General features: G+C 43.9%; 1 protein-coding gene across 4 annotated transcripts in view; it reads left to right on the top strand.

The window, feature by feature from the left end:
• col4a6 (collagen, type IV, alpha 6) overlaps positions 1-19,942 on the top strand; it is a 393,865-nt gene that overhangs the window by 277,359 nt on the left and 96,564 nt on the right. For all 4 annotated transcript variants that reach the window (XM_059651363.1, XM_048544120.2, XM_059651362.1 and 1 more), the window contains exons 16-20: positions 354-398; positions 8,210-8,263; positions 10,706-10,775; positions 15,412-15,522; positions 18,366-18,506. In XM_059651363.1, coding sequence (XP_059507346.1) covers positions 354-398; positions 8,210-8,263; positions 10,706-10,775; positions 15,412-15,522; positions 18,366-18,506 — 421 coding nt within the window. The remainder of the gene's footprint in view (positions 1-353; positions 399-8,209; positions 8,264-10,705; positions 10,776-15,411; positions 15,523-18,365; positions 18,507-19,942) is intronic.

Here is a 19,942-nt window from a genome sequence, read left to right as displayed (position 1 = left end):
GGTTGGAGGATGGAACTGGCAGCAAAGGCAGAGAGTTTCAGGTGGAGGTTGAGAAAAATGGCTTTAGATTTCCTAATGTTTAACTGAAGCAAATGGTGCTTCACCAAAAATCACGTCATGCCTGAGATCACAGAATAATTTGGGTCAAATAACGGCAGCAATTCCCTCATTATAGATGTGGGAACTTGTGCCATGTCTTCATTTGGCGTGATTTAGGCATCATGTAAATGGAAAACAGAGATCATAGATAGATCTTGACGGACTCTAGAGGTAGGGCGCAATGCTGCATGAAGTACCTGAACAGTTTACTAACATGTGGGTTATGTATTGATGCATTCTTTATTCTTTCACAGGGATCTTTTGGCTCAGATGGATCACCTGGAATTCCAGGAAGGAAGGTAAGTGTCCTTGAAGTCTTCTGCAAATTGCTGGATTAATATCTTAAAAGACTGACCATTGCACTCATTCATACATGTACCTGTTTGTACTTAGCTGTCTACTATTCAAAGCTAGATAAATGTAAAAGGCTATTATTAATCATGTCAGCATTTGCAATTGAATGAGAAATAACAAGTTGTAGAGCTAGATGAACACAGCAGACCCAAAACGTCAGCCTTCCTGCTCCTATGATGCTGCTTGGCCTGCTGTGTTCATCTGGATCTACACCTTCAGAGATAATGGGAACTGCAGATGCTGGAGAATTCCAAGATAATAAAATGTGAGGCTGGATGAACACAGCAGGCCAAGCAGCATCTCAGGAGCACAAAAGCTGACGTTTCGGGCCTAGACCCTTCATCAGAGAGGGGGATGGGGAGAGGGAACTGGAATAAATAGGGAGAGAGGGGGAGGCGGACCAAAGATGGAGAGTAAAGAAGATAGGTGGAGAGAGTATAGGTGGGGAAGTAGGGAGGGGATAGGTCAGTCCAGGGAAGACGGACAGGTCAAGGAGGTAGGATGAGGTTAGTAGGTAGATGGGGGTGCGGCTTGGGGTGGGAGGAAGGGATGGGTGAGAGGAAGAACCGGTTAGGGAGGCAGAGACAGGTTGGACTGGTTTTGGGATGCAGTGGGTGGGGGGGAAGAGATGGGCTGGTTGTGTGGTGCAGTGGGGGGAGGGGACGAACTGGGCTGGTTTAGGGATGCAGTTGGGGAAGGGGAGATTTTGAAACTGGTGAAGTCCACATTGATACCATATGGCTGCAGGGTTCCCAGGCGGAATATGAGTTGCTGTTCCTGCAACCTTCGGGTGGCATCATTGTGGCACTGCAGGAGGCCCATGATGGACATGTCATCTAAAGAATGGGAGGGGGAGTGGTAATGGTTTGCGACTGGGAGGTGCAGTTGTTTGTTGCGAACTGAGCGGAGGTGTTCTGCAAAGCGGTCTCCAAGCCTCCGCTTGGTTTCCCCAATGTAGAGGAAGCCACATCGGGTACAGTGGATGCAGTATACCACATTGGCAGATGTGCAGGTGAACCTCTGCTTAATGTGGAATGTCATCTTGGGGCCTGGGATAGGGGTGAGGGAGGAGGTGCCGGGGCAAGTGTAGCATTTCCTGCGGTTGCAGGGGAAGGTGCCGGGTGCGGTGGGATTGGAGGGCAGTGTGGAGCGAACAAGGGAGTCACGGAGAGAGTGGTCTCTCCGGAAAACAGACAGGGGTGGGGATGGAAAAAAGTCTTTGGTGGTGGGGTCGGATTGTAAATGGCGGAAGTGTCGGAGGATGATGCGTTGTATCCGGAGGTTGGTAGGGTGGTGTGTGAGAACGAGGGGGATCCTCTTTGGGCGGTTGTAGCGGGGTCGGGGTGTGAGGGATGTGTTGCGGAAAATGCGGGAGACGCGGTCAAGGGCGTTCTCGATCACTGTGGGGGGAAATTTGCGGTCCTTGAAGAACTTGGACATCTGGGATGTGCGGGAGTGGAATGTCTTATCATGGGAGCAGATGCGGCGGAAGCGCAGGAATTGGGAATAGGGGATGGAATTTTTGCAGGAGGGTGGGTGGGAGGAGGTGTATTCTACACCTTGTTATCTCGGATTCTCCAGCACCTGCAGTTCCTGTTATCTCTGATGCAATTGAATGAGTTGTGTATACCACTCAGAATAGGTGAATGACTACTTGTAAAACTTCCTCTCCATGTTATGATCTAAAATTTTATTATTCCTCCCTGACCATTTATTCCCCACCCCCATTGACAATGTCACATTGCTAACATGATTAGAACCACTAAGTAAGATCTGCGACTGCTATACCATTGGAACCATATGGCTTTTTTCTAAAGAAGTTAAGCAACATAAAAAATAATTCATTTTGTAAGGTTCTGAACATTTGTAAAATTCAATTTCCTACAAAATTGCAGATGATTGTCATACCTTTCTTTCATGGCTAAAGACATAAAGGAAAAAAGTAGCTAGTCCAGCAAACCTGTCCTGAACTGACATGGTATAATTCAACATGAGTATACCAAGCATTCCTTCCCAGGCACAGTCATGAGAGATGGAAAAATATCAGGTTCAAGAAGATAAATGGGCCTATTTGGGAAAATAATCAACAAAATTCCTCTCAGATCTAAATCAAACAAAGCAGGCTCAAAATATCGCAATGACCACAAAGTATGAACCTAACATTGCACCAGCCTTTAGCATGTAGTCATATTTGCCAAATGAAGGAAGCCATCTAAGAATTATTACAGTGAAGCCATGCTCACTCCATAGAGTCATAGAGTCCTACAGTACAGAAACAGACCCCTTAATCCAACCAATCCATGCTGAACATAATCCGAAACCAAACTAGTCCAACCTGCCTGCTCCTGGCCCATATCCCTCCAAGCATTTCCTATTCATGTATCTATCCATTTTCTATTCCTGTTTAAAAGACATTAAACATTATAACTGTAACTGCGCCCACCGCTTTCTCAGGAAGTTCATTCCACATGCAAACCACCCTCTTCCGTAAAATATTTGCCTCATATCTTTTTAAAATTTCTCTCCTCTCACCTTAAAAATGTGATCACTAGTCTTGAAATTCCCCCATCCTTGGGAAAAGACAACTATCATTAACTCTATCTGTACCTCTCATTATTTTATAAACTTCTATCAGGACGCCACTCAACCTCCTATGCTCCAGTGAAAAATGTCCCAGCCTATCCAGCCTTTCTTCATAACTCAAACCTTCCATACCCGACAACATCCTGGTAAATCTCTTCTGAACCCTCTCCAGCTTAATAATATCCTTCCTATAACTGGGGGACCAGAACTGGACACAGAATTACAGAAGAGCCCTCACCAATGTCCTGTACAACCTTAACATGACTTTCCAACTTCCATACTCAAAGTACTGATCAATGTAGGCAAGCAAGCCAAACGTCTTTGTAACCATTCTGCCCATATGTGACGCAAACTTCAAAGAATTACGTATCTGCACCACTAGGTTCCTCTGTTCTACAACTCTGCCCAAGGCTCTACCATTAATTGTATAACCCCATCCCTGTTTGTTGTAGCAAAATGCAATACCTCGCATTTACACAAATTGAATTCCATCGACTATTTTTCAGCCTATTTACCCACTCGATCAAGATCATTTTGCAATCATAGAAAACCTTCTTCACTATCTAATATGCCACCAATTTTACTATTTCTTCTATACTCTCATCTAAATCATTTATATATAAATGACAAACTAAAGAGGTCCAAGCACTGATCCCTGTCGGACACCACTGGTCACAGGACTGGAGCCCAAAAAGCAACCCTCCACCATTACTCTCAGTCTCCTGTCGTTAGTCCAATTATGTGTCCAATTGGTGAGCTCGCCAAGAATCCCATGTGACCCAACTTTACAAATTAGCCTACCATATGGAACCTTGTCAAAGGTTTTATTAAAATCCAAGTAAACAATGTCTAATGCTGTGCCATCATCAATCTTTTTGGTAACTTCCTCAAAACATGCAATCAAGTTTGTGAGACATGATTTTCTTCACACAAAACCATGCTGACTATGCTTAATCAATTTTTGCCTATGTAATCACTTCTACCAATGTACCCCCAACTGAAGCCAGACTCACAGGTCTACCGTTCCCCATTCTCTCCTTGCAGGCTTTCTAAAACAAATGTACAACATTAGCCACCCTTCAGTCATCAGGCACCTCATCTGTAGTTATAGATGATGAAAATATTTCTGTAAGATTATTAGATTAGATTCCCTACAGTGTGGAAACAGGCTCTTCAGCCCAACAAGTCCACACTGCCCTTTGAAGCATCCCACCCAGACCCATCCCCCTATAACCCACACACCCCTGAACACTATGGGCAATTTAGCATGGCCGGTCCACCTAACCTGCACATCTTTGGACTGTGGGAGGAAACCCACACAGACACGGGGAGAACGTGCGAACTCCACACAGACAGTCGCCCGAGGCTGGAATCGAACCTGGGTCCCTGGAGCTGTGAGGCTGCAGTGCTAACCACTGAGCCACTGTGCCGCCCTAAAGGGGTCTCCAAATTCCCTCCCTTACTTTCCACAACATTCCGGGATACATTAGATCCAGTCCTGGAGATTTATCCACCTTTAAGTTCTCGAAGACCTCCCAGACTTACTCTTCTTCAATGTAAACTGTTTTTAAAACATCAAAGTTTATTTGTCTGCATTCTCTGGACTCCATTTATTTCTCCACAGTGAAAATTGATGCAAAATATTTGTTTAGTATCTCTCCCACCTTCTGGGGTTCAACACAAAGACGACCTCCTTGATCTTTAAGAGGTCCAATCCTCTCCCTAATTACTCTCTTTCTCTTAATGTATTTGTAGAATCTCTTTGGATTATCCTTAACCTTATCTACCAATGTTATCTCACATCCCCTCTTTGCCTTCCTGAATTTCTCTCTTAAGAATGCCCCATACTCTTTGTATTCAAGAGCCTGTAATTCATTCCAAGCAACAGTAAAATACTGCCAGAAAAAATATTCTTCTGCCATCTATGTTAGCGTCCTTTTCTATTTGTTTCTGGGATGTGGATGTTGCCAGCTATGCTATCATTTGCTATCCATCTCTAATGGCCCCGGAGAAGGTTGTGGTGAATTAGCTGTTTGAACCATTGCAGTGTTGTTAGTGAGGGAGTTCCAGGACTTTGACTCTGTTATAAAGAAGGAACGGCAATATAGCTCCAGGTAAGGATGATTTGTGACTTGGACAGGCACTTGCAGGTCTGCTTTTCATGTGCCTTGCCCTTCTAGACAGTAAAGGTCATGGGTTTAGAAGGTGTTGTCAAATGAGATTGTGTGAACATATAAACAAAGAGCACTCGGCTTCTTGAGCCTACTCTGTCAACTGCATGTTTTGGACAAAAAGATTAATGCTGTCTTACCATTCAGTGAATTAGCTGGCTGTATTTATGCGCTCCTTATTACCTGAAATGAACTGGTTTCAATTGCTTCTTTAATTAAATAAGCCCAACTGCTCCTCTAGTGAATACCTTATTAAAACCCTACAAAAGACAGGGAACTAAAACACTCAAGCTATAGATTTCGATTAACTGTTATTAGCAAACAAAATTATATTTGAACAAGAAATAACACAGTGTGAAGCTGGATGAGCACAGTGAGCCATGCAGCATCAGAGGAACAGGAAAGCTTGACGTTTCAGGTCAGGACCCTTCTTCAGAAATGGTGGAGGGGAAGGGGATTCTGAAATAAATAGGGAGGCGGATTGAAGATGGATAGAGGAGAATATAGCGTGAGAGGAGACAGACAGGTTAGCGGGATTAGACCCAGTGAAGGTAAACGTAGGTGGGGAGTTGGGGCGTAATAGGTCAAATCGAGGGAGGATGGACAGGTCGGGGGGGCAGGATGAGGTTAGTGGGTAGGGGATGGGGGTGGGGTTTGAGGTGTGAGGAATGGTTAGGGAGGCAGGGACTAGCTGGGCTGGTTTTGGGATGTGGTCGAGGGAAGGGAGATTTTGAAGCTTGTGAAATCCACATTGATACCCTTGAGCTGCAGAGTTCCCAAGCGAAATATGAGATGCTGTTCCTGCATCTTTCGGCTGGCATCATTGTGGCAGTGCAGGAGGCCCAGGATGGACATGTCATCCGAGGAGTTGGGGGGGTGGAATTGAAATGGTTTGCGACTGGGAGGTGTAGTTGTTTGTTGTGAACTGAGTGTAGGTGTTCCGCAGAGTGGTCCCCAAGCCTCCGCTTGGTTTCCCCGATGTAGGGGAGGCGACAATGGGAACAGCGGATACAGTATATAACATTGACAGATGTGCAGGTGAACATCTGTTTGATGCGAAAAGTCTGGGCCTGGGATCGGGCTGAGGGGGGAGGTATGGGGCAGGTGTAGCACTTGCTTCAGTTGCAGGGAAAAGTGCCGGGGGTGGTGGGGCTGGAGGGGAGTGTGGAGCAGACAAGGGAGTCACGGAGAGAGTGGTCCCTCTGGAAAGCACATAAGGGTGGGGAGGGAAAAATGTCTTTGGTGGTAGGGTCGGATTGCAGATGGTGGAAATGTCAGAGGATGTTGCGTTGGATTTGGCGGTTGGCTGGGTGGTACGTGAGGACGAGGAGAATTCTGTTTTGCTTATTATTGCAGATGGGGGCTGTGAGGGATGAGGGCATTTTTGATCACTGTGGAGGGGAAGTTGCGATTCTTGAAAAAAGAGGACATCTGGGATGTTTGGGAGTGGAATGCCTCATCTCGGTAGCAGATGCAGTGGAGGCGAAGGAATTGGGAATAGGGGATGGCATTTTTACAGGAAGGTGGGTGAGAGGAGGAATATTCCAGGTAGTTGTGGGAGTCAGTAGGTTTAAAATGGATATCGGTTTCCAGGTGGATGCCAGAGATGGAGATAGAGAGGCCCAGGAAGGAGAGAGAGGTGTCAGAGATGGTTCAGGTATTTTAAGGTTGGGGTGGAAGGTGTTGGTGAAGTGGATGAACTGTTCAAGTTCCTCGTGGGAACACGAGGCAGCGCCGAATCAGTCATCAATGTAATGGAGGAAGAGATGGAGAATAGGGCCAGTGTAGCTTTGGAAGAGGGATTGTTCCACGTAACCTGCAAAGAGGCAGATATAGCTTGGGCCCATGCGGGTACCCATGGCCACCCGCTTTGTCTGTAGGAAGTGGGAGGAATTAAAGGAGAAGTTGTTGAGGGTGAGGACGAGTTCGGATAAGCGGATGAAGGTGTCAATGGAGGGGGGTGCTGGTCGGGCCTGCAGGACAGGATGGAGCGGAAAGCTTTTCGGCCGTTGGCATGGGAAATGCAGGTGTATAGGGACTGGATGTCCAGAGTGAAAATGAGGTGTTGCGGACTGGGGAATTGGAAGTTCTGGAGGAGGTGGAGGGCGTGGGTGGTGTCACGGACATAGGTACGGACCAAAGGGTGAGAAAATGGAGTCCAGATAGGTGGAGATGAGTTCGGTGGGGCAGGAGCAGGCAGAGACAATGGGTCGACGGGGGCAGGCAGGTTTGTGGATTTTGGGAAGGAGATAGAAACGGGCGGTGGGGGGTTGGGGGATGATGAAGTTAGAGGCTGTGGGTTGGAGGTCACCTGAGGTGATGAGGTTGTGGATGGTTTGGGAGATGGTGGTTTGGTGCTCAGGGGTGGGGCCATGATCCAGGGGACGGTAGGAGGAGGTGTCGGAGAGTTGGCGTCTGGCCTCAGTAATGTCAAGGTTAGTGCGCCATACTACAACTGCGCCTCCCTTGTCCGCGGGTTTATTGATGAGGTTGGGGTGGGAGTGTAGGGAGGGGAGGGCTGCACCCCCCACCAACTACCAACATTCAGACCTAGGCTGAGTTGCTGCAGTGCATCATGCAATTAGTACACACTGCTTCAGTTTGAAGGGTTGCTGGTACTCTTTTAGTGTTTTTCATCAAGATTTAGTTGGAAACTGACTTCATGGGTGGAATTTTAAGCGCCAAATCCCTGAAGCCAACCGTATAAACATTGCTTTGGACAAATCCTTCTCAATTTTCTTTTCTCTATTTTAAGATCAAATTCACATCTGTCAATCTTTTCTCATCAGTTAATGTTTTTACTCTTGAAGCTGGTTTCCTTGTTGCTCCTCTATGAAACCTCTTCCATGGTGGTGGTGCTCCTAACACGTGTGTGTCGATATCCTCTTTGTTTTCACCTTGCAAATCCAATAAGCCCTGAGCACACCACACTCTAACGTGAAAGTGTTTCAATCGGGTTGACAAGTTGTTGAATTTAATTTGCAAATCAAAATGTTTTGAAGGGCCAACCAGGTTTCCCTGGAACAATTGGAAGAGATGGTTTCCCAGGAATGAAGGTAGGTTTTGAACATATTTCAAAAATAAATCAATGGAAATAATGTATTTTCTGCTTGACTGTTGCAAGCCTTAATGGTGAAGATGTGTAGACGATGAATTAATCTCTTGAGTGACATGCTTCAATTCATGTTTCTGTTTCAATGGAATGAAGCTTTCTGCGTTTGTCAGTTATATGGCACATGTTTCAGGGCAGGCAACCTTTGAAGAGAAGGGCTGTTTTATTCCCCTTCAGTTTCCGGTTCTCTCCCCTTGCTCTAAGGTGCCTCTATCAATTACACATCCTTCACATGTGAAGCCAGAGCTAGATGATATTCAACAATGAGATTGTCATTGTCAAGCCAATTCCTATCTTTGCACAATATTTGTAACATAACCTACTTTAGCAAGGGTCACTGCATAGCAATCAAGAGCAGTAAGAAGAGGTTTTTCACTTTCTAAGTTAATTTAGGACTCCTGTTAATATAGTACAGCCCATTTGTCAAGTTTGGAATGTTTCAGTTAACTTGTAGAGCACCATATTGGAGCCTTGATGCATTGCCTAACATGAGGCACAGAATTTGGTTTCCTACCTTAGTGGGGCTTCTGATCCTAGCTGAATACATATGAGAGAAGCACAAAATTATATGAAGAACTTATCCACAAGTAGTAAGGTGAACAGCTGTTGGAAATTACATCTCCAGTCTGCTGACTAGCATTTTGTGCTGGCTGCTTCAAAGCACTTCTTCCTGGCTGCAAGTAGTCCAATTCCTGACAAAATCAAGAAGGGAAATACATGAAGCAATTGCAGTTTATGATCAGATAAAGAAACCCAACAGCTGAACTAAGCCATCAAGAACAAAATAGCAAAGATAAAAATTGGAGTTGGCATTTGATTGGGAATCCCACATTGTGGGCAATACACCATGGTGTTGGGCTTAGCAGTGGCTCTATAGGTTGTTTGAAGAATTTCTGAGGTGAAATAGCTTAAAGGTTTTGATGTTTGAACAGATGGTAAGGTTTAAAGATGTCCCAGGACCTGAAATTCCTCATTAACTCCCTCTGATAAGCTGGTGGGAAAAGTTGAGAGAGAAATTTCATCTATAGTGTTGCATGTTTGGACCACATTAATAACTTAATATTATGACAGGTTGGACTACATTGCCTACTCAACAATGATCTGAAGTGTGCTTAGAAATAAGACATTATGGGAATTTGTGCAATAGATTCCACTGTTCTATTCATAATTGCCTATAATCTCTACAATATCAAAATGCATGTACAGAATTGTCTGGCAGAACAGACTTTGACTATCGCTGAGAAAAGGAGGTATGCTGCCAAAGCTTTTTTGTCTTCTACTCATCAGGGCAGATTCACAAGAATGTCAAACCACAAAAGAAACAACAATTTCTACATGAGAAGATGGTGCTGATTGAATGGCAAATGGATTCTGATTGGTTGAGACGTTACCAAGCAGAATTCACCACAGAATAGTTGACCATCGTAGAGGTAGTAAAAATTGCCGATGCTGGAGCCAGAGATAACACAGTGTGGAGCTGGAGGAACACAGCAGGCCAGGCAGCACCAGAGGAGCAGGAAAGTTGACGTTTCGGGTCAGGGCCTTTCTTCAGAAATGGGGAAGGGGAAGGGAACTCAGAAATAGATAGAGAGAGGGGGGGTTAGGGCTGGGGAAGGGATGTGGGATGGTGGTAGGTGAGTGCAGGTAGGCAGTGGTGGGGAGTTGACCACCATGGTTTTATTTGGTTGACAAAGTTGCAATGCTTTGTCACATTCTCCCTGTTTCCAAGGACCGGGCCCAATGTATGAATGTATGTAGCTTCTCAGAAGCATAAATGAGCTACTTTGCAAAGTAATCTTGCATAGTTTTTAATGTAGCCCTTAGCAAAACCATTTTCTTCAGTAAACGTTGTCCAATTGCAGAGTCACACTTAAAGTTGGACGGTGTCTTTAAGTTTCACATATACGGATTTGATTAATGTGGCAGTAGTCTGTCAGATACGAAGAACCGAAAAGCTGGTGTTTGATAACAATCCACTTGTCTTTGGTATGTACAGCCCATATATTTGGTATTGATCCAGCACTGAAATTTATGCACAACATTACTCATTTGTGCAGTAAGCAGAACCTCATTTTGTCTTGATGGCATCCTGTTAGTAGATGATCCATTGATATTGCTACAGCATAGGAGAAGAGTCAACTTATTAAACAATCACTGGTTCGAATTGAAAGAGAAGTTCAGGGATTAATTAGTCAGTTGCCAACCAGTCAGCAACCTTTTCTCATGGCAGATAAATCACTGTTCCCTTTGAAATTTAGTGTTCTTGAGATTTTGCCCTGATGAATGCAAGCTGAACAGTTTCAACAGCAAATCTCTTTCTCAGCGGTGCTCAAAACGAATGTATGTTTTAATGTAACATCTAATGATATTGTTTTCTGCTTTACAGGGTGACCAGGGTGATGTGGGTCCACCAGGACCCCCAGCTTACATAGATGGAGGTGGTGCTCTTGTTAAAGGTACAGACTAACTAATGATTCATTTTATTAATGATCAAAATTTCTATGGACAGTATAAAACTTTATCTTCATTGTGCAATGTCGTGAGAAATAACAAGATCCTATTGCATTCCAGTCCATTTCTCATGTGCTCCCCTTGAAGTATTTAATCTTATTTTGGTGTCTGAGCAACATATATTTCCTGTGAATTTCCAACATAATTCTCTGTTTTAAAAAAATAGACAGGACCAGGACTGCAGGAGAGTGCAATTGCTGCTCCATCTCAGTGAAGGAAGGTACCTGATTGTGGTTAACTTTTCCATAGATATTTATTCCTTCTCCTTCCTTTGGTGCCTCCCCACTGCCTACTGGCAGTTGGAAAATAATATTGGGAGTGAACTGTGGAATTTCCTCTTAATTATTCTGAATGGATTTTTGTCACAAAGCATTTTCACTGGCACCTGAGTCTTACATTATTTTGACTAAAATAAATATGGCCCTCTAAGTAAAATTTCCACTTACTGTCACTAAGTATGAAAATACTGGGTGGGAGCGTGTGAAGTCAGTGTGAAATGGACTTGAAGTTGGAAAAACATTTTGCAGTTATATAAAACCCTTGTTAGGCTGCATTTGTGTGCAGTTTTGGTTACCACACTACTGAAAGGATGTGGAGTCTTTGGAGAGAGTACAAAAAAGGTTCACCAGGATGTGGCCTGGTCTCAAGAGCATTAGCTGTGAGGAAAGGTTAAAAAGACTAGGATTGTTTTCACTGGAGAGATGGAGGCTGAGAGGAAACCTGATAAAGGTCTACAAAATTATGGGAGGTATAGATAGAGTGGGGCGGTTAGAGGCATTTGAAGTTTCAATTATAAGGGTGCACAGGTTCAAGGTAAGAGGGAGAAAATTGAGGGAGATGTGTGAGGGAAATTTTTCACGCGGAGAATGGTCACAGCCTGGAATGCACTGCCAGTGGAGGTGGTGGAAGTGGGCACATTGAAGACATTGAAGAGGCACCTAGATGGGTACCTGAATAGGGAGGGAAGAGAGGGATATGGATCAAAAATGTCAGGTTTGATTTTAGATCAATTAGGGCATAATGGTCGGCACAGGCTTGCATGGCCTAAGGGCCTGTTTCTGTGCTGTACTTTTTCGTTTGTTCATTTGTTCAAGTGAATCAGAAGCCTGTTATACACTGTCAACAGCTATTATTTTAGATTGATTAGGGCAATATTGTCAAGATTTTTAATTTTAAGCCAAGTAAACACAACAGAAATTAGAGAATGGGTTTCCAGGTCGATGTTGAAGTGTAGCTCTATGAACTTCAGTAGAAAAATGGTCAGGCAGAGTGAAATATTAACTGCTTGACACCACAAACCTGTTTTACACTTGACATTGTAGAACAGTTTCACCTGATTTGTTTTTTGAGCTGAAGGAAAGCCTGGCCTGGCCAAGAGACAGGATAATTTGACTAAAACTTGCATTTGTCCAGCATCTGAAATAAAATTAAATGTTAAAGAGCCTCTAAGGGAGTCTTATCAGAAAAGATTTGACACTGAGCCACATAATGCCTTATTGGGGCAGCTGGTGAGCATTGTCATCAAATTCATGGGAAGGAAGAGAAGAGGTGGAAAGATTTAGGGAGGGACTTTCAAAGCTTAGATAGAGCCTTGACAACTGAAGGTTCAATTGTTAAAGGAAAGTGGCAATAATTTGATGTGCACAAGAGATAAGAATTGGGGGAGTGCAAAGATGTCTGAGGATTTCAGGATGAGATGAGTTTCCAGCAATAGAAATGATGTGGAGGTGCCAGTATTGGACTGGGGTGGACAAGGTCAGAAATCACATGACACCAGGTTAGAGTCCAACAGGTTTATTTGAAAACATGAGCTTTTGGACCCTTACTCACAGATAGTGAGAGAGGTAGTTTGAGTACAAGATCAAAGGGTCACACCATTGATGAGGATGTATTAAACAAACCTAGGATGCTGTTTAGTTTTCTGTCAGGTTTTATTTCTAAAGTAGGAATTTATAGATCGCCACGTTGACTGACTGTCTGTAAATAGTGCACTTTTTGAACAAAATGGAATGTCTCTGCAAATGCAAATTCATCCTATAGATTCACGTGTGTGTGTGTGTGTGTGTGTGTGTGTGTGTGTGTGTGTGTGTGTGTGTGTGTGTGTGTGTTGGTGGGGGGGGGTGGTGGCGTACAGGGAGTGGGGAAGGAGATTTAGATAGAAAGGATGAGAATTTTAGGTTCAGAACCAACTGATGCCCCTGATGGCAAATGCTGCATTATTGCCTAACATTAATGTGATCCTAGCTGATGATAATATGAACAGATCATATTCCAGGATGAAAGCTGACTTGATAAATCAAATATTCATCTTTTACAGTTGGTTTATATGGTGAATAATTACTGAAACTTTTTCACATGAAGCTGCAGACCTTCTTTAAAAACAGAATATAAATTTATTATACAAAAGAAAAAAAATAAACAAAGCTATATTTATTGATTTTTATTCATTTATGGGATGAGGGTATTGTTGACTTGGCCAGCAAAAATTACCTGGAAGGCAGTTCAGAGTCAACTACATTGCTGTGCGTCTGGAGTCACATGTAGGCCTGACCAGGTAAGGATGGCAGTTTCCTTTCCTAAAGGGCATTATGAACCAGATTTTTTTTTTCCTGACAATTGATTCATTCTCATCATTAGATTCATAATTCCAGGTTTTTATTCAATTCGCAATCCATCATCTGCCACAGTGGGATTTGAACCCAAATCCCCAGAACATTATTCTATTCATTCATGGGATGAGGGCATCGCTGATCAGGAAGCATTTATTGCCCATCTCCCTAATTACCCAGAGGGCAGTTCAGAGCCAACCACATTGCTGTGGGTCTGGAGTCGCATGAAGGCCAGACCCAGTAAGGGAGGCAGTTCCCTATCTTAGAAGATATTGGTAAACCAGATGGGTTTTTCCCAACAATCAACAATGGGTTCATGGTCATCATTAGATTCTTAATTCCATATATTGAATTGAAATTTCACCATCTGCTGTGGCAGGATTTGAACCTGGGTGCCTCAGCACATTGCCTGGGCCTCTGGCTTAACAGTCCAGCAATAACACCACAAGGCTATCACCTACATGCACTACCATTAGAGAGATCTTAACGCAAATATCAAAATAAAGTTTCAGTCTGTTACCCAACGCCATCTGTTACTGAGACTCTACGCCAAAGAAATATCACTCTAATTTTACCTTTTTAGATCTTTACTCAACTGAGGTTCTTTTTCAGGTTTCCAGGTTCTTTCCCATGGACTGTTGAGACTTTTTTTACAATTTCTTTCTGAGGTTGTTGACATAAAACTTGTACAATTTTGATGGCCAAACCTTTCTCAGTTTTAACAATTTGAAAATTTCTTTCCAAACTCCCCTGGCTTACAAGCCCTCTGCTGATATGATTGGTTCCCTGGAACTGAACTGAATAACCTGCTTATAAACTCAACTTCTCATTCAGTAGCTCAGTGGCTAGTACTGCTGCCCTCACATGACCCTCACATGAGGGTGACTGCCTGTGTGGACTTTGCACGTTCTCCCCTGTGTCTTCTTCCTGACAGATGTGCAGGTTAAGTGGACTGACCATCGAAAATGCAGAGATAAGGGAGATGAGTGGATCCGGGTCAGATGCTCATTGGAGGGCTGATGTGTACTTAATGGGCCCAATGGCCTGCTTCCAAACTGTGGGGATACTATGATTCTTCTGAACTGAAATCAAACTGACTGCCATAATGTGTTTGTCAGAACCCTAGCAGCTTAACCATTTTATTCATTAATGCCACAGGAATAAGCCAGGCAGCTGGTTGAGGTCATATATTTTCTTAGAATTGAGGTTGTTATTCCAGAATGACTTTCTGACATTTTATAAAATAAATCTTTCACAGCGCTATCCAAAATCCCTCTGTTTCTATTTTTTAAAATGCACTTTCCAAAGATGAGAATATTCTACATTAGAGATCCTTCATAACAATACACTTTAGTGCTGTTGGTTCTAACAAAGCCATGCAGATCAGACTGGTTGGCTTATTTGATCACTGGTCGTGCTGGGAAATTCTAATGCCAGATTTAATGATATCAATTGAAGATGAAGGAAGTTAAAAAAATGCAGGACCCCCTCCTGATCAGACTAAGTGAGTCCTGCTGTGCAGAACTGCCATATCGGACTTGGTGTAGCCTAACTGCTCCATTGTTAAATCGTCAATATTCATTCAGTGCTTGTTGAGCCTCAAGTGTACAGGAGTAGAGAATATCTGCTATTCAATCAAGCATATCAAAACCAGAATCATCTCAGAGTGATGGCTTGAAAAGTTTGAAGGAAAAGCCTCAGAGATGGATAGAAATCTAAATATTCTGTTTTGTAATTGAGGAATCTTGGTCCAAAGTACTTAAGTAGTTAATTGACATTCCTGACAGCACAGCAGGAATCTTACTGTTCAGAAAGCATGCACCAAAGCGTTGTCAGAAACCTCATTTAACCTTATTTGTGCCATAGATTTTGGAAAGATAAAATATGCACAGCTCACAGAGATGTGTTCAGGTGTGCTGAGGCTCCTCAAGGCTATGATATGAACCTTGACCATTGTCTTTTGTACTTGCAGGTCCTCCTGGAGATTCAGGTTCACCAGGATTCCCAGGTCTTCCGGGAATCCAAGGTTTACCAGGTCCACCAGGATTGCCAGGACGTTTCGGCTCTCCAGCGCAAACTCAAGGTATGACTGGGATTTTCCCTTTCCAGTGTGGTGTCAGCAATTGTGAGGAAGTTGGAAAGTATAGACAGATTGGAGAAAAATCAGAATTTCAATTCAAGAAGTTGTGGGGAAAGCGAATAATTCAAGTTATAGAATGGGTTTCATTGTACTTGGATGTGGACGGAGAAGGCAATTCAATGTAGAAAGGTGGGGCCTCACAGACAACAGGACGGGGCTGGGAACCCCAACAGCTAGCATGTGTTCTCATAGGTCACCCTGGCCACGACATGGAAACGGTCTAGGGCAATCAAGGACATTGGAATTTCCAGTGCTATGGGCGAAAGTGAGGATGGTAAATATAACAAGAAAGAGCTGAATGGAAACCAGGAGCAGTTGAAAGGTTAGTTGTCTGATAATGCATTTTGATTAAGTTTGAATGTCTGAGACCATAGGGTCTTCATTTTCCTGCAGCTGAACAGATTTCTGTTATCCTCTGGGTCCTAGAGACCTGGGGTGTGTTTCTTCTTTCTTCAACCAGCTGCAGTGAACATGTCAACAATGTCCTCAGTAGATTGTTCTCTGGAATTGAGTCAAGAAAGAGCACCCTCTGAGGTGACAGACTCAGAGCTGGTGGTGGTGGGGGGCACAGGTGAAAGCTTTGCCAGTGAATCTTCATGAGGTCGAGTCAATGACTTCATCTTTAGAGGATGAAGCACAGCTGAGGGACTGTGGTGCCAGTGTCTTCTCAGCAAATGCTCCCTGGATGCTGCTTGTATCTGAATAAGGGAAAAGAAGGAATGAGTTATCCAAGTGGGATAAACACTCATGCCGATTAAGGATGAATTAGCGCTGGTGATAATGAGTGGCACAGCACAATGTAGCTTGGTCAGCCACTGCAGTTTCTCCCTTAGTTGTGCTCTTCCCTGGCATTGTGTTATGCTTGACCCCTTGACCCCAAAGAGAGAGATTGAGTATGAAGTGATAGAAGAAAGCTTGTGGTGATTCACAAGCGGGAGAAGTGACGATGTGTCTGCAATAAGGCAATACAGAGAGCAGGAAAATTTAGCAGTTTGGGAGGACGAGGTGGCCAAGAGCTGTTGAGTGGATATGATACATGCAACAGTGAGAGTTGGAGCCTATGAGCCCTAGAGAGAAGTCAGTGCACTGGCAGAGTTTGAAGGAGCATTGGTCCTGTGAGCATGACAGAGAAGAGGGAAGATTATCCTTCCGAAGTGCAGAAGATCATTTATCTGCTTTCTGCACCTCCGGGTGTCCTCCCTCACCCAGGATACAGCAGTGATGTTAGGGCTATCTGTGTCTAGGCTTGCCGTGTCCGGTGGTGTGGCACCCTGTGGCAGTCCACAGGAAAGACGAGGGATCTTTCTTTCGCCAGCTCTTCTGGGTCCCTCTCTGTGAAGCTTTCCTTTCTGTACTGTAACAGTCCAGCACCACAAGGTGAAGGGAGGTCCTTGTTTTGCAGCATTTGAACTGATGTGCTGATGGGCTTTAAGTACAGGCCAGTGATGCTTCACACTAGAAGGTCCCAGAATGTGTTAAGGAATTCTGCCTTTCCTGCTGAGCAATTGCACAAGAAGGGCACCTACCAGTCCCTTGAGTCATCGTTCTGGTTGTAAATATTGTATGTGTGAGCTGGCTGTAGGTATGTGGGAACCTATCACTACAAGGAGAGATAATTCTGCTGATGCAGAACAAGGAGAGACAGGAGAACAGAAGAACTGCAAGGATTAGATGCATTTTTTAATTAGAAGCATCAGCCAACATTAAGACTTTAAGTAAGTCATAGCCAAGAGCACAAAGGCCACTCAGTTGTAGAGTTAATGGAATGAAAAGCAGAGGATTCCGTGAGAACTTATTGCAAACCGCCTGGTTGATACCAGTTGACCAGTGTTGACAAGTCGGACAGTCCCAAAGAGTTTCTGCACCATTGGTAGTTGGGGCAGCGTAGTGGCTCAGTGGTTAACACTGCTGCTGTGCCCGGGTTCAATTCCCATCTTGGGTGACTGTCTGTATGGAGTTCTCTCTGTGTGTGTATTTCCTCCGGGTGCTGCACTTTCCTCCCACAGTCCAAAGATGTGCAGGTTAGCTGGATTGGCCATGGGAACTGCAGAGTTACAGCAATAGGACAGGGGGTTAGGATGCTCTTTGGAGGGTCAGAGTGGAATTGTTGGGCTGAATATCCTGCATCCTATAATAAATGCCTCAGGGGATAGCTGATAACTCACCACCCCCAAAGGATCCCTAAACCACAACCTCAAAAGATACTGGGCCTACTCTGAGGATCTCTGCTACTTCACCTCTCTTGCAACTCCACCCCCAACCATATCTGCAGGGATGTTTCAGTTCACTGAAGAGCTACACTAGCTATCCAAAAGAAATACACTGTGTCTAGACTTGACCTTACCTGGTCTATTCTGAACACTCTGGGTTCTACACTCCAGGTTCTCCAAAATCCTGTTGCATTGAGGTAGCATAATCTTCCAAATGGCCCTTCTTGAATCCCCAATCCCGTGAAAATGAGAAAGGCCAGGATGGGACTTGCTATTCCCAACAAATTGTGGCATCTTCACCACAATGGAGAGGTGCTATCAGGGATTTCATTTTATTTTAAAACTCTGAACTTGAGTTCATTTTTCCTTCAATGTGCAAACCATTAAAGATTCCACAGTTGCATCTATTGAATTGACGACCTGTCATTATGTTGATTTAAAAATGCTGATTGTTGTTTATCAGTAAGGGTATAATGATGGAGGCAGGCCAGGTTTGATATATCATGACACTGTGGCTGTAAAGAGACTACCACCATTGGGCATAGTAAGTGTTCAGTTTTTGTCTCTGTTGACTAGGTTCCAAGGGTTTACCAGGATTTCCAGGAATTAAAGGACCTACAGGCGAAAAAGGTTCACCAGGAAGAATGATATTCTCACAACCAGGACCACAGGGTCCACCAGGTTTACCAGGCCCACCTGGACCTCCTGGTCCACCAGGTATGTAACAAAGTAGAAATCATACGTACAAATTGTGAATTTACATGTTGTTTCTTGCTGGGAATATTATCCAATTGTTTTGAGCAAAGCAGCTGAATCCCTCCTTATGTTTGGGAAGCAATTCATGGCACCATGGACTTGGATCCCCAAACTGAATCTCAGTCACTATGCCATTCCATCTGTGAGGGGGTTTCCCCGTTAATTCTTGTACAGTGAGGCAGTTGGCTAAGTTAGTAACTTCTCTCCTTTCTCCTCACTGGGAAATCTAGATAAAGAGCCATGACAGTTATTCAGATTGAAAAGAGTTGAAGGGAGTACAACATATTCAAGAAGCACTGGTTAGGTTGCTTCCAATTTATGTTTGGTGCTCAAACTCAATGCTTTTGCGATCTAGGCAGGGAATGTTTGCTCTCTTGCTTCCACCAATACCGTGAGCCACAGTTCGACTTTGTAAAGATATGAGTGGGCCAGCTTTGTGTAAGTTGGAACTTATCACAGTAAAGAGAGACAATTCCGTTGATGCCGAACAAGGAGAGACAGGAGGACAAAGAAATGCAAGGACTGGATGTATCATTTAATTGAAAACCTTATCCACTCTAGATATGCCGTAGCTAAGTGTATGATTAGGAGAGACCACTAGATAGTCATTGTGGAGAAAAGGTCCCACCTTTGTATTGAGGACAATCTCCGTGGTGTTATGCGACACCAGCGTACAAAATGGACTAGATTTTGAACTGCTCTAGCAACTCAAGGCTGGGCAGCCGTGAGGTGCAGTGGGCCATCAGCAGCAGCAGAGTTGTGTTCCAACACAATCTGCAACCCCATGGCTCAGCACATCCCACAACCTACCTTTACCACCAAGCTATGGGTCAGCTGTGGTTCAGTGAAGAGCGCAGGACGGCCTTCCAGTAATGTGAGTATGATTATATCAGGCTGTTGCTTGATTGTGTCAAAATTGTGTTATATCTTGGATGGTAGTTTTGAATTTATTCTTTTTTCAGGTAAATGTTATGATCTCGCATATCAGTAACAGAGGTTTTTGCAGTGGAACTGAGTGGAAAATTTGCCAAAGATCTCAGTGCACCAACCATCTCTTCCCCCATACTTTTTTACACCATCAGTAAAATTCTGCCTTGACTTCCCCACCTTAGTTTTCAATGGGCTCATAACCCTCTGACATTCAGCCATAGAACTACAAAATATCTTAGATTTCATTCAGGGCTGTTTGTAAGGCTTTTGAATTCTCCAACTTTCTTTCCTGTTCCAGTACCACCTAAGCCACCCTACAATGTCATCTTTCCACTGTCTTCCTGCTCCTGAAGATACTGTCTGTCAAACCCCTCTTGTGTTGAGTCTTCTGCCTCTTCATAGGATGAAAAGCTGTGTTGCACTGAGCTGCTACCACTAGAGGGTGAATAAATGTGATATAAATTTGT

This window comes from Stegostoma tigrinum, chromosome 15, assembly GCF_030684315.1.
Source record: "Stegostoma tigrinum isolate sSteTig4 chromosome 15, sSteTig4.hap1, whole genome shotgun sequence".
In the NCBI taxonomy this organism is placed as follows: domain Eukaryota; kingdom Metazoa; phylum Chordata; class Chondrichthyes; order Orectolobiformes; family Stegostomatidae; genus Stegostoma; species Stegostoma tigrinum.
The sequence above is the reverse complement of the archived record's forward strand: the minus strand, read 5'-3'. Positions and strand labels throughout refer to the sequence as shown.